Source organism: Vidua macroura, chromosome 5 (genome assembly GCF_024509145.1).
Source record: "Vidua macroura isolate BioBank_ID:100142 chromosome 5, ASM2450914v1, whole genome shotgun sequence".
Lineage (NCBI taxonomy): Eukaryota > Metazoa > Chordata > Aves > Passeriformes > Viduidae > Vidua > Vidua macroura.
Window position 1 is genome coordinate 19,789,620 of NC_071575.1, and position 14,540 is coordinate 19,804,159.

At 50.5% G+C, this 14,540-nt stretch overlaps 2 protein-coding genes across 3 annotated transcripts; both read right to left on the minus strand.

Moving 5' to 3' along the window:
* Window positions 1–594: 594 nt before the first annotated feature.
* Window positions 595–10,033, minus strand: MIEF1 (mitochondrial elongation factor 1). Of its 2 annotated transcripts, XM_053977554.1 has the most exons (6): window positions 9,946–10,033; window positions 8,478–8,626; window positions 8,184–8,364; window positions 5,937–6,199; window positions 5,438–5,500; window positions 595–4,847 (listed from the first exon to the last, which is right to left on the minus strand). In XM_053977554.1, the coding sequence occupies exons 2-6, from the start codon at window positions 8,619–8,621 to the stop codon at window positions 4,041–4,043; spliced, it is 1,458 nt and encodes a 485-aa protein (XP_053833529.1). In that variant the 5' UTR covers window positions 8,622–8,626; window positions 9,946–10,033; the 3' UTR covers window positions 595–4,040. The 2 variants fall into 2 exon arrangements, with proteins under 2 accessions (XP_053833529.1, XP_053833530.1); XM_053977555.1 differs by lacking the exon at window positions 5,438–5,500.
* A 93-nt stretch (window positions 10,034–10,126) lies between these two features.
* On the minus strand, window positions 10,127–10,557 carry LOC128807292 (MIEF1 upstream open reading frame protein-like). Its single transcript, XM_053977556.1, has one exon. It carries the CDS (start codon window positions 10,337–10,339, stop codon window positions 10,127–10,129), a length of 213 nt encoding a protein of 70 aa, XP_053833531.1. The 5' UTR covers window positions 10,340–10,557.
* Window positions 10,558–14,540: the final 3,983 nt, after the last annotated feature.

A 14,540-nucleotide genomic window follows, 5' to 3' on the forward strand; every position in this document is an offset into this window, starting at 1 on the left:
ACGTTATTTGACATGCAACATTTCCACTCCACCTTCCCAAGCAGGCACATTAAACTGGGTCTTACTGTAAAGAATTTCACCACAGCAGACACAGGCCCCTGGCAAAGCGGCTTCCTCGCTGCCTCAAGGCTGATGCCTGGATAAGAGAGGAGCGTACATGGGAGGGGAGAGGCCTGGCACACAAAAACCAGGGTGTGACTGAACAAGGGTGGGGGAGCCCACACAGGAAAATTTAATATTCCAGAGGCACGGAAGCCTCTGAAGTCTGGGGAGCCACATGAAAAGCAGGTGCCCGTCCAGGCACGCAGACTGTTGGAGAGAGGACGAGAGGCTCAGCGCCACAATTACACATCATCTTGTGACTGGTGTGAAAGCTGCCAGGAGCCAGGACGCTGGAGCTGATTGCTCCCTCGAGACAAGCTGCAAAGTGCTGAGTGCCCAGAGCTGCAAAGGGAAAGCAAGTGAATCAGCAAGGGGCAAGTCAGTCCCCAAGCACTGGTGTGGTGCAGAATTATATCTGCATGAAGGTGATGCACTGAGATGAAAGCATAGAGAGATGTTACTCTGTTTATAAACATGCCAGAGACAACCAGGTTATTGTGGAAAGTAATTTTATTTCAGAATTCCACACACTCTGTCACAGATCATGCACTTGGACTTTCCCCTTTGCAAATACACAGCCTCCAGGCCTGGGAGAGATGAGGCATCATCTCCTCACTGCGTGCCCACATGCTAAGAATGAGGGCCCTGATGCCAGGGGGCAGAAAGCAGCCTCTTGTTTCCAAAATTGCTTTTAAACACGGGAAAAGAAATCCATCTGACTTGAAAGATTAGCAGTGGAGCTCAGCAGCAGTGAAACCCACAGCTGAGAAAGTTGGTCCTCACCCTGTGGTTACAGGGAATAAGATGACAATCTCATGGGAAGCTTGCATGAGCTAAACTACAGCAGAACACACAGAAACATTCTTGGAGCTGAGGCAGCCACCAGCCCAATGCATGCCCTGGGCCTCTTACAATCAATCTGTCTGAGCTGCTCTGCCAGGAAGGTGGCCAGGAGCTGCCCTTTTCACATTCAGCTTTAGGCTCTTCTGCTCTGTGCTACAGATTTGACTGGGAAGTAGCCTACCTGTAGGTAAGCCAGCCCTCCAGGTTGTACATCAACACATGTACTGCATTTAATACTGAAAGGTGCCAGTTTGAAAGACTCAGCAACATTCTGTTTGACCCACAGGCTGGGCACAGCATTACTGGAAGTTTCCTGCATACTTACTCTACACCTTCTTCCCTGCTTCTGTTGCCTCTTATACCTGACCCTGCTCTTAAAATATTCCTAGTTGCAGTGTCCCTGTGACCCATCACATCTTTGGCCTTTGTCAAGACTGCCACTGCCAGGGCAGCCGTTGCCTGCTGTGGTGGCTGCCTGTAGGAAGTGATAATTTGCCTCCTGAGAACAGGCTCGTGGATAGCTCAGAGGAGGGCAAAACTGAAGGGAAGAAATGATGGAGATGGTTGATGCAAGTGAAGTGGAGCAGAGTCTACAAAAAAGGCAAAAAGGCAGCTTCAGTCTCCATTTGATACACAAATTGAGCTCAATAGCAGCAAAAAATGGCCATAAAATATTAATTCATTAGGTTGCCAGGAAGAAGTGAAAGCATTCATGTAAAAATTATATATACAGATATGTATGTGACAAGTGTTCTCAAGTCATACCTCACCTTTTTTCTTTTTTTGTATCTAGAGTTTTAATAATTTCCAACCACACTGCTGTTAAAATGCAAAGACCACATGACTCCATGAATGGAGTCAGCACCAAGTGAGGTGAGATCACACTGAAGAAATGAGCTTTGGGGGAACTCCTGACAACCCAGATATTTTAATATTTTGACCTTCAAGTAATTAAAAACAAGGGGAATTCCCCCCAATAGCCTATAGGCTCCAAGTCTCATCTGCTTGCTTTTAGGGTAGGAAGGCTGACATCAGAAAGGCAGTGGGGGGCAAGGGAAGGAAGAGGGGAAAAAATCTGGGAACCAGAGTGAAGAGCAATCAACAGTTGAACAACACTGACTGCTGCAAAACTTACAAAACACAAAGTCATACAAATGGGATTCCTGTTAACCTTTGATAGACTATGGACTTTATATACACACACAGACTCCAAAGTACACATCTGGCAGTCTAGAAAATACCAGTACCCTAAGGATTAAATAATTTAGAATGCAATGTTGCATTATCACTGTATACAGAACACTATCTGACACACTGGCTAAAATGGACGGATTGTCCGAGAAAGATGCTCCCTCCCTCACCTCACCAGCACTGCCTCTAAAAAAAACCCAGGGTGAAAGACTTCCCTCTGTGGTTCCACTCCTGAAATTCACCTTGAAACTTCTCTGTCAAAGATGGGGGAAGTCCTGAGAGGAAGGGAGGAGAAAAGAAAAAAAGGATTCCTGCTCCCTCCAAACTCTGCTGCTGCAGAACTCCTCTCCACTGGCTAAGGAGGCTGGACAGCAAGGGTGAAAAAAGCTCCTAAAGCAGGGAAAAAGCAAATATGTTTCTGAAACATATTTGAGATACACACAGAGCTCCAGACCTGGGGGGACACCTTTTCTCCCACTTTTTGAGGACAGCACGTGGCTTAATGCAGAGTATAAAGAGTCTACAGCCTGAGAGCAGCCACAGACAGGAGTGAGCAGAACTGCACTGCCAACAGGTCCAAACAGACACAATGGGAAGGTGTGCCCTCACCAGCTTTCTTGGAGTATTTGTAAAATGGGAGCACTGGAAAGTCAACACGTAGGAATGAGGAAGGGGATGGACAGCCTCAGTTCTGGGGAGGAGACTAAAGCACACAGAGCAGATGGCAAAGCTAATATATCCCTAAAAGCCAGCTTTGTATATGTACCCTAATACCAGTGTATGGGACAGAACCTTGCTGATGACTTGCCAGTTCAGTTCTACCACCTTCACAGCCTTTAAAGCTGGTGAGAATCTGGCTTGTGTGTGCTTATTCCAAAGCCCTTTGAGGCATGCAGTCTTGTTTCCACCTCTACTAAACCAAAACAGCCATAAGCTCTTGGGGGAAAGATAAAAAAAATCCGCATTCCCATGTGTGTCTCCCACCCTTCCCCTATAATCACCCTCTCTTCCTCTAGGCCACAGACAACTGAAGAGCTGCCTTGCTCTCCACTCCTAAGGCCATTCCCAGCAGATCTGGCTAGGCAGGAACAGCAAGCTCTGCTCCCTCAGCCTCATCACACAGCCAGACCACAAAGGTTCCTTCCTGCCCTGTGATAGCTTCAACAAGAATTGCCTGTACAGGACACTGTGTTGCAGCAGCCTGCACAAATTTTGGCCCTTAATCCTGAACCCAGCTTGCAAAGGATGAGAAGGCTCCATGGGAGCAGGAGCTGCGGGAATTCTCCAATTTCAAGCTCTACAGTCCTAAATATTGCCAGTGTAATCATTATCCACTCAGAAATACAAAAAAGAACCCTATCCAAAATATCTCACTCAGTCTGCCCTGCATGACTGGGCCAAAAGGACATAAAAGAAAGTGAGACAGTGTAGGACAGCAGAGAAAAAGAAACATAGGGCAAAGTCAGGCTGGAGGAAATTAAACCACCTCCGTGCAAGACTGCTAAAATCATCACTGGATTTACCAGCCCAGTTCCACCTTCTTCAGACCAAAAAGGGCTTGCTGCAGTAAGTGTACTACAGAAGAAGTGCATAGTTTAGTTTATTTTTTTGGTAGACACTTAAAACTCAGCAGAATTTATGTGAAGATCTCAGAGTTGCAGTTTTAGCCTCTCTTCCCTAGCCAATGGGTACCTGTTGGGGCAGAGATGGTGGAAATGGACCAGTAGCACCAAGAAATTCAGTGGGAGCACCAACTCCACAGCAGGAATTACTAATGAACAAAAAGGGGGGAGTGGTGAAGAGAGAAAGAGAGAGAGCTAGGGAGAAGTGGAGGAGACATAATTCGCAGTAATCGAAGTCTGCATTGGCTAAACCCTATCAACACTTCCCTAGGTAAGGCCCCATTATGTCTGCAGCAAGACCTCTGGCTCCGACAGAGAGCTGTAGAGGGTGTAGCCCAACTCATCCACTTCTTCAGGGGTGAGCTCTGAAAACAAGTTCACCTTGGGGTTCAGGGCACTAGGGAGGACACCTGCCTCCAAGTAGCGGATCAGCCCCTTCAGTGCCTGCAAGAAGCGATCAGCCAGCATGTCCTGGGACCAGTCGGACTCCTCCTGGGAGAGGTGCAGGATGACATTGGTGAGCTGGCTGGCAGTGAGGTGTCCCAGAGCCGGGTTCAACTTGCACACTGCTTTGAAGATCTTGAGGCACAAGCAGCGGCAGCCAGAATCCCCCTGGTCCAGGGCGCGGAGGCGAGCTGTTTCTGCTGGCCGCAGGCTCAGTCGCCACAAGTTGTCGTTCTGGGCCAATCGGTGAGGTTTGGCAACGAGGACGATGTCCCCCAGTGTCAGGGATGGTAGAAAGTCAATAAAAAGATGCCGATCTGCATCATACTGGACTTCCAGTGTCAAATCTGCTGGGGGAGCCGCAGGACGGATCACATAGTCCAAGAGACTCCCAATTGCTGGCCAGTTGATGGACCCAGCTACAACCTTTTCAAAGGTGTCTGCTACAGTTTTGGGGGAAAGGTAACCTCCCACCACACAGCGGTCCCAGTAGCTGCTCCCACGAGGAAAGTACTCTGGGTTTTCTCGACGCACCAAGTAGAAGCCAGGAATGTTCATGATAGTGTCCTCCCCGGGGATACACGACCACAGGTTCTGCTCCAGCATGAGAGGTACAATGAGCTGGATGTGGTCAGCTGTCACTACCTTTCACAAGAGAGAAAAGTCAGTAAGAATAAGCTTTTTCTCTCCACATTCATTTTATTCACCACCTTTAGGTAGCCTTCTGTCCAAAGGAACCTGGAATAAGGATTCAGCTGTCTCACTCTCCTCTCTGCATGGGATTCTCAGCCTCCCTTTGTTAAAAGGCATTCTGAAGGACTATTTCCAGCCATCAGTGGGATAATTCCAAGGTATAGCCATAGTGCTTATGTGGTATGTACTATTTAGAGACCTGACGTGGACTGCATATAGATGAATCATTCTGCCTCATGTTGCTTTAAGTCTGCTCCTTGGTTGTGAGGTGCAGCTGGCCTAGGGCACAGCAACACCACATGACAATTTAAACAGGAGGCAGAGTATTTTCTTGACAAGCTTCCGTTGCCATGGTTTAATAATCCAATGCTACAGCTAGGTACACTGCCCTCACCTGGTCTGCCACATTGTTTGGAAAAAGGTCGATAAAGATCCCTTTTCATCAATGTGATTAAGACCCCAGGTCTAAGTTTCACTGGACATTCCATGCTCCATTCTAGAGCTCTGACTCAAACAAAGAAGTGTGCCTCTGAATCACTCACTATAGCCATGGGCATCTTGCCATCAGGGAGATATTGCAGCAGGGACTGCTGTCCAATCCAGGTCTGTCATGCATTAACAAAAAAAAAAAAAAAAAAATAAAGGGTAGGAAAGACCTACATGAATACATGGGAGTTCTAAGGGAATGTATTCGGATGGTTACAGAGGGATGGAGAGAAAAAGAGACGTGTACCAGAGAAACAGCAAGAAAAACACAACTAAAAGAAGAGACAGAGGGGAAACAAAGAAGGACTGAGATATTTTGGAGAAATTAACCAGAAAAAAGCAAAGGCTTTGCAGACAATGACAGAGCAGCCTGGTCATGCCTGTTCCAAAAGCACTGTGGGAATCAACGCCTGGCTCCACAGTGGGAAAGGCAACACCAGGGGCCTTATTACTGAGGAATGCTGTGCTGAGCCAGCAGTGCCATCAGGGAAGCCTGAAACAGCCCTGCGTGGTCAGCCTCCCGAACAAGGAGCCGTGATGCGTCCCAGGAGTTACCTGCAGGTCATCGTAGAGGCTGCCACTGAGGTACATGTCCCTCAGGGGCATGTCCGGCAGCTTGGCACGCAGGAAGCTGCGCAGCTCCGCGCAGATATCCACGGCCGCCTGCTTGGCCCGCGCCTGCTCGTCCGCTGGGATGGCCACCCGCCGCCGGTAGTAGGCGAACAGCTTCTCCTGCAGGGACAGGCGAAGGCGGGACTTCTTCAACTCCACCTGACTCCTCTTGGCAGATGGCTTGGGCTTTGTGGGTCGAAAGAAGTCTGCAAGACAGAAGGAAAACTGTTGAGGTTGCAGCTGATTTCACTGTGAAGCGTTCCGCAGAACAGAATCTGCAGCGCAGAACTGCGGTCTCCCAGGTCTCAAAAAGCCCTTGGCAGACATTTTACAGGCTTTACGCAGCTACCACACCAAAGGGGCGTGCTGAGGAACTTCAAAACGTACTACTAAGAGCATCAAAACAGATGAAAACAAGTTACTAGAATTGAAATTTGGACAGACTAATATTGTGTACAAGGATGTAATTTTAATGGCTACGTGGGCAGTATCTCAATTTCATCAAAAATTCAGTGCTGTTACCAGTTCAAAAGCTTTCTGTGTGATGCCAGATCAGTGAATAAAACATGAACAACCACCATGATCTCCTTGAGTTTTGAACATCGAAACAGATTATTACAAATTACCAGCAAAAGCCAGTCCTGACTAGCATATGAGATCAGAGAACACTGTGCCACCTGGAAATGAAATAGTTGTTGGGAGTCTGATCAGTACAGTAATTAGGATGATGAGCTGACAGATCCTGGGGCCATCCCAGCTCAGGCCATCATAGCTCCAGTGATACCCCCCTGAAATCTTCACTGGAAAAAGACCAGAGAGCCAACTCAGAGGCACAATGCAACAACACAAGGTTTACATTGCTGTCTACATTACTAAACAATGTCTGACCTGCACAGAGAGTCCCTTCTTTCCTGACTGGTTTCCCAAAGAAATAAATCCCATCTGTTTCAGATTTCTCTTAACATGGATGAAGAGTTTCAGAAGTTAACAATGAGAATTAAAGGGGAATTACAGATCCAAGAGAACTTTGGAAGGGCTGTGATACCTACGAGGTACAGGAGAAATCCCAAAGTCAGTGGCCCCATTAAAGCAATTGGCTGTTGCAGATTTGTTTGATGATTTGGCCACACAGCACAGGAGGAATGAATGACCAAGCTGTACACAAAGCCATCTATCCCAGCCTCAGTGCTGCTGTCTGTTGTCCCACTGGGTTCTTTTGGACACATTTAAGCTTTTTTTGTGTAAAGGAAATAATGCACTAAACCATAGGGAACTGGATTTCATTGCCTATTTATGAAAAAAATTATTTTTTCTTATTGAGTTTTAATTTACTTCTAATTGAAGAATTTAAGACACCATCATCATTGTTTTTATTACTCAGCCCATATGTTTGGGGACACCAATCAAATTATCTAGACCCCATTTAACACAGCTGTCTAATTTTTACTGTTTCCTCAGCAGAAAACCTATTGCCATCCCAAAGATAACTTCCTTTAAAATAATCTGGAAATCAAGTTAACAGCCTGATTCTGATTTTTAGTTTAAATCTCCAAATGTAAATCTCCTAGAGACCAGGGATAGAAAGTAAAACCATTGAGAACAAAGAACCAACCACACGTAACAAAACAAGGTTGGATTCTAAATCACTGATTATCCCACCCAGAAAGAAAACTACAGTGAAGACAATTGAAGACTATTGAAGACAAACACAGTGGTAAGCAGTACTAAACAGGGAAACATCAATCCAGAAATTATTTGGAAAATGGTAGGAATAATACAGGAAATACTGTTATAAATTGCTACTACATTCCCAGCTCAAGTACTCCCCCCTTAAAAATATGCAAGCAAACTGGAATGACCCAAAGAAAGGCAGCAGAGTGCTTGAAATGAATGGAATAGCTTTCTATCAGGAAAAATTAGATATTCAGATTGAAAGAGCAAAAATGAGGGAGAATAAAGCTTAACACCATGAAATCATGAGAGGAATGAAGAGTGCAAATGGATGACCATTACTGACTAGTTCCCAATGTCAGCTCTGATTCCTGAAGTTACCAGTGGACCTGCTTAAAAGAAAAACATAAAAATCCCAGGCCAGACAGGGTATTTCCTTCCCCTGCATTCCTTTAAACAAATACAGGGTTTATAGGCCTGGATGACTCTCTGATGCAGGAGGATGACCATGCCTCTTACCAGTGTCTGCAGATGAAGGATCAGTGGGAAGGGTCTGCAGGGAGCGGCTGAGGCTGGTCTTCATGTCCTGGGTCAGCAGGCGTGAGGAGGAGCCCAGCCAGTTTGGCTCTTCCCAGCTTCTCTTTCCCGACTGGCTCAAGCGAGTGGGGCTGCTGGGAGCACTGATTGCCCGGTCGTACATCTAAACCGGGAAGAGTCTGAGTCACCGAGGGCCCAACGCTTGCATTCTACCCAGGCCACTGCCAGCACCCCGCTCCGGAGCTGTGCCCGGTGCCGGCCGTGGCGCTCACTCACCCGCTTGACGGCCAGCGTGGCGATGCCCAGCATGGCGGCGCCCCCCACGCCCAGCACCAGCCGCGCGTTGGCCAGCACGAAGTCGATGGCGGTGCCGATGCCGTTGTCATCCTTCTTCCCTTTGCGCTGCCCAGCGCCTGCCATCTTACCTGCAAGCGGCAGGAGCCTTACACAGTGGGACAAAACGCGCGGCCCTGACGGTTCACCCCCTTCTCCCACACCTCACACCCGCCGCTGCTCCCGGGTTTTACCACAGGAAGGGACCACCCAACCCTGCACCCTCCCCTAATTATGTTCCCTCAAAGAGCTGCTTGCTCCCAGCAGTGCCAAGACAGTACTGACCAAGCAACGTCCAGTGCCTGAGGGAACACATCCAAATTTGATGTAAGGTTTCTAATAATTGAATAGGTTTAATGAAAGGAAGTAGAATTTACTTCCACAGTGTTTTGCAATAAAATCCTGCGTATTAAGGAAAACCCTCTAATTATTCAGGTATTTTTCTTATAATTTGTGCTTCTCAAGCAAAGCACATCCAATTTATTTTGTAATTTCTAATGTAACAAGTGTGATTTTGCTCACAGACAAGGCAACTGTCTGGCACAAAGTGGAATCTTCCCCAAGAACTGACAGGCAGTCTCAGAGCTTCCATTCACTGATTAATTTCTGAACAGTGTCCAATCCCAGATACTTCAAAGACACCCAAGAATCAACAGCAGAGACTGCAACACATCATAAAAGGAACAGCTCCCTTGCCTTCATTTGATGTTTATTCCTGCCCTTGGGGCTGGTGGGTTTGACTCGCAGACAAATCATGTAAAACACTGACATGAATATTGTCTTACATGTGTACTTTTGTGTCCTCAAATTTCCACTTAACCTGACCTTGAGATTTAAATTTAAAGAGTCTCTCAGGCCAACATGGCCTCAAGCTGTGCCAGCAAAGGCTCAGGCTGGACAGCAGGAATTTCCTCACAGAATGGGTGATTAGACACTGGAATGGCTGCCCAGCGAGGTGATGGAGTTACCATCCCTGGGGGTGTTTAACTTGGACGTGACAGGCAGTGCCATGTTCTAGTTACAAGGTGGTCATCAAAGATAGGACTCAATGATCTCAGAGGGCTTTTCCAACCTGAATGATTCTGTGATCCTGAAAAACACACTTTGCCATCACTGTAGCCATAGGGAGATCCCCAGTGAACCTGTATGAAAACACCAAGAAACTCCTGCACTGTGACTTTAGGTCTGTTTCCTGAATCAGTGTCCAAGGCTCTGAGCCCGCCTGCCTGATTGGGGTGGTTTAAAACTGCCGTTTGTTTTTTCTAAAGCCAAGCCAGTGGGAACGTTCCTGCCTGAATGAAACAAGAATACATTCACTTGTCATCCCCAAGCAGAAAAAATCCTGCACTCTCGCAAAGCTCACTCTAACAGCAGCATGAAGAACGCAGTTTTATCATTGAAAATGACCTACCTGTGACCTAATGCATTTGTGAAGAGAACAGGAGAGCCCTCCTGGTGTACCTGTGGAAGCACCTTCAGGACCTCTTCAAGAAAGTGGTGGGTAGTGAGTGTTAATCATCTCTTCAGGCTGGTGAGAGGATTTTGGAAAGAAGAGGAAGGTACGTGAGACCGGTGGGAGCTACGGGGAATCGCTAAACCAGGCCCCCGAGCTTGCTCTGCAGGAAAGCCTGTCCCTTCTCCAGCTGCCTTTCCTTGTCCTCCAGCCGCTGCAGCCCCTGGTTCCGGCGGAACTCACGGCGGATGGAGGCGAGGTAGAAATCCCGGTCGGTGTAGCGCAGGCCGCGGCCGCGGCGCAGCAGAGCGCGGTACAGAGTCAGCACCGCCTCCCGGGACCACGCGGCCATGGGGGACAGGTGTGGGGCGCGGGCGAGCGACCTGCAGAGGAGTGACCGAGGGCGGGATCCGGGTCAGCTTCTCCCTTCCCGAGGGACCCGCCGGCCGCCGCCTGCCGCTCCGCGGCGGGCCTCGCTCGGTGCCGTGTCCGCCTGTCCAACGGCCCGGGGTAACGGCCGGGCCGGGCCGGGCCGGGCCGAGGCGCGGGCGGGGCGCGGGGGCCGCTGCAGCCCCGCGGGAGGAGCGCGGCCGCCCCGCTCTCACCGGGCTGGACACGGGGCCGCTCCGGGGCCGCTCCCGGGGTCACCCGGCAGCGCCGCGCTTCCGCTTCCGGGCCGCGCCCCCGCGCCCGCCAATGGCAGCGCCAGCGCCGCGGGCAGCGAGCCGCGCGGGCCTGAGGCGGCGGCGGCGCGGCGCTGCCGCCCCCTGGCGGCCGGGAGGGGAGCTGCCCGCGCCCGTCCCGCCCCGGCAGCCCGGGATGCTCCGGTTCGGGAAGGGCCCCCGGCAGCCCGGGATGCTCCCGGCCGGGAAGGGCCCCCGGCAGCCCGGGATGCTCCCGGCCGGGAAGGGCCCCCGGCAGCCCGGGATGCTCCGGTTCGGGAAGGGCCCCCGGCAGCCCGGGATGCTCCGGTTCGGGAAGGGCCCCCGGCAGCCCGGGATGCTCCGGTTCGGGAAGGGCCCCCGGCAGCCCGGGCTCCCGCTGCCCGGGGCACCGTGTGCGGCTCCGTGTGCTGCGGCACAGCGCGCTGGGCTGCCGGCCCCGAAAGGCAGCGTGTCTGCCGTGCGCCACGGTCATGGAATCACGGATTCCGTTAAATTGGAGAAGACCTCTGAGGTCATGTAGTCCAGGCTCTGACTGAATAACACCTTGTCAACCACATCATGGCACTGAGTGCCATGTCCAGTCTTTCCTTAAACATCTCCGGGGACGATGACTCCAGCACCTCCCTGGCAGCCCATCCCTAATGTCTCATCGCCCTTTCTGCAAAGGAATTTCCCCTAATGTCCAACCTGACCCTCCCCTGGAAGAGAGCAGTGGATCAGTGCTGCACCTCAAGGTTCTTCTGACTTCTTACAGTGCTTTTTACCGACTAACTTATCAAATTCAAGATCCTTTATCTCCAAGGAACCCCCAGAGATCAGGGCTTGGTCTGGAAGCCTCTAGGCTCTAGGAGAAGGGCAGTAGCTGGCAGCCTCTCTGCGGTCTGCCTGAGATGATGGAAGAAGACTCCCAAAGCCACAACTTTTTGCTCCACTGTCCAGGTGTAAATCCCACTTTTCCATTCTCACATTCTGTACCATGAGCTGTCTCTGGGACATATCTATTTCTCTTTAGCCATCCCCTCCTCCCCAGGTCCTACCTAAATATAAAACATAATGTGCTGTGCCTCCCCTGGAGGGGAGGGTGAGAGAAAGAGCAAATGGTGTGTAACAGAGGAGAGCCACATCACTTCACACAATTCTCAGTGACACCAGATATGACAGTGATAGAGCTGAACAGGAAGAAAAACAGAAGCTCTGGACTGGCTCACTCTGTGCCAATCTCCTCTTGCTCATTTCCTTTCTGAGATAAACAACCTCAATCGTTTTGATCTCTCTGTGAGCGAATCTGCCATGCCCCTAATCAGCCCTTTCTGAGAAGGGCTTACTTGAACTGCAGACAGTATTCCCAGAGAGGCCGTGCTAGTCATTTACATAATAGCATTATCATATTTTCCATATTATTCCCTCCTTCTTCCTTCTGCATGCTAATATTTTGTGTATGCTTTTTTTTTTTTTTTTTTAACTTGCAGCTACTCTCAGAGACAGGGTTTGTGTGACATCCATATTATTTCTTGGGTTGCTAGAGAACATCTGGAGCTTTGTAATTCTTATGTGCAATTTGTTTTCCCTCTTCTGACCTTGCACGTACCCAGTTGATCCTTGGCAAATATGTGGTGTTCCCCATTTGCCACATTTGCATTTTACTCAGTCCTTTTTGATCTCCTCAAGAGTCAATAGCTTTGAGTCAGCTTTTAAAAATGTTTGGTATATTGCTCATCTTTGTTTCCAGATCATCAGTTCCTATACTGGGCTATCCAAGACCTTGGAGGCAGCATTCCCACTCTTTACCTGCTGCCAGAATGAAAATCGATCTTTGACCCTTCCTCCCGGCTTCCTGCCTCCTCCTTGGGTTGTTAATCCTCAGAAATACTTCCCTTCTCACAAGCGGGCTCTGTCACCCCTGGGCAGGTGTGCTGATGAGCCCAGTCCCCAAAACTCCCAAGTCTGGACCAAAACTTGAGCAGCCACATGTGGCAAACCGCTGGAGCACTGCCAATGGGATCTGCCGGGTCAGGCCGAGCAGTGATGGGCTTCCCTGCTGCCCTCCTGCCACGGCAGCCAAGGACTGCCACCTCCATAAGCGCCCCCTCCCCAGCCCGGCCCCCTTGGGTTGTGCCTGTTTTGGTGTTTCTCTCTGTTCTCTCCCCCCCAGGCTGGCTGCCAGCTCCCGGGCCTCTCGCCAGCAGCTGCGTGTGCGTGTTGAGCGCTCCTCCACCCACACTGTGCACCGTCTCCAAGTGCCCCAGCCCTTGCAGGGACGTCACTCGCTGTGCCCACTGCCCCATCGGCGCTGCCCACGCCTGCATTGTGTGGGCAGGGGCCTCAACCTGCCCCTTGTCTCTTGCAAAGAGGAGGGTGAGTGCCAGGGCCGAGCAGCGCATGACTGACCCGCTCCAGCTGCCCTGCGAGTGCCCCACCTCTGGTGCCATGCCGGGGGTTGTACATTTGAACTCTGCCTTGAGACAGTGAAGTGTGATCCCTCGTCTCCAGGTTTTCCAAACTCTGCTGACCTGCTGCATGCAGCTGGTGGGACCCACCCAGCACCCCAAAGACTTGTGCTGCCCTGAGGGCCCCAAGGCCCCGTTGCCTGCAGAACCCTGTTGCCCATGGACTCACTGGGAATGGGGTTCCCTCTGTGACTCTAGCCTGTATCCCTGTATGAAAGGGAATTTACTTGCCCTGACAGGGCCAGGTGCAGGCAGAGAGGAGGGAGCAGACCTTTGCTGTGCTCCTGGAGAACAATAACAACCTTTGTTTCTCGAAATGACCAAGTGAGCTTGAAATTTCAAAGGCAGCATGCGTGACAGGGCACAGTAACCTGTGCTGTTACCTGGAATAAGACTAAGGCATCCCCTCCTGTCCCCTGCCTTCTCGGGGGTCTCCAGAGCCGCCACTCCTCTGCTGGTCTTTTCATGCTTGCAGCCAGTCCTCCCGCTCAAGCAGCCGCTGGCACGGGCTTTGATGGTCGCTAAAAACAGCAAATGGCTGCCCCTGAGCCCAGCTTGCAGCCTCTGCTCCTGGGAGCCAAGGGCCATGCCCAGGGCTTCCCACCACCCATTCTGCAAGGGCAGGATCATTCCCAGCCATGGAGACATCCCTGTGCTGCCTGTCACCAGCCAGCAAACCCTCCCTGGGCAGCAGGGAGGTGAATGTGAGCCTCAGAGCTGCAAGTGGCATCTTGGAGGGGCTGTGCAGGGATGGGAAACAAACTGTGCTTGGAAGCAGAAGGCTGGTCTCTTAGTGGAGCCAGAAAGCAGTTCTAAAATGTGAGGGGGAAGATGGATAGTGACCCACCAATGGTATCTGAGCTTGAGCTTAAAATCTTTAGTATCTTCTAGTAAATGGACCTCATAGGAGGCCTTTTGGTAGTCTCAGCCCTGTTCAACAGCTCTCTCTTTAACTGCAGCTCTGTTTCTTTACTTTTCTTGAGCAGTCACAAGGATTAATGGCATTTGAGATCCTGGTCTCCAGCTGTGACAAGCCAGGAGGGGTGGAGGCCCAAGGGTGGCACACGTGGCTTCGTGACCTGAAGCTCCAGCAGTTGAGTGCATGTGGAAAGACAGGTGGTGACGGAGGAGAGACCACTGGTACACAGCCACTTTTTCAAGGAACATTCCTGATTTAGAGCAGAGACCCACATTTTAGTAGGGACAGTAAATATCTGATCTGGGAAGCCAAGCTCAGGGAATGTTTTTGACAGGGGGAAGAAGGGAAAGGTCCCAGCCTCGCTGCAGCTGAAGTGGGGCTTTTCAGACCCCTGGACTTCCATCCCTGCAGTGCAGGGGGCTGCAAACACTGTCAGCAGCGAGTGGTCTCCTGTGTGAAGCAGAGCTGCTGTCCCTGTGAGGGGCTGCTCTGACAGTCACTGAGGAAGCTCAGTTTTATTAC

Bases quoted from the DNA above. Each gene is read 5' to 3' on its own strand.
- MIEF1 (XM_053977554.1), bottom strand. From the start codon at position 8,621: ATGGCAGGCGCTGGGCAGCGCAAAGGGAAGAAGGATGACAACGGCATC. The intron at 6,200-8,183 runs GTAAGAGGCATG...TCTGTCTTGCAG, and splicing joins TCCTTCATCTGCAGACACTG to ACTTCTTTCGACCCACAAAG. The intron at 5,501-5,936 runs GTAACTCCTGGG...AATGCATGACAG, and splicing joins GCCTCTACGATGACCTGCAG to ACCTGGATTGGACAGCAGTC.
- LOC128807292 (XM_053977556.1), bottom strand. From the start codon at position 10,339: ATGGCCGCGTGGTCCCGGGAGGCGGTGCTGACTCTGTACCGCGCTCTG.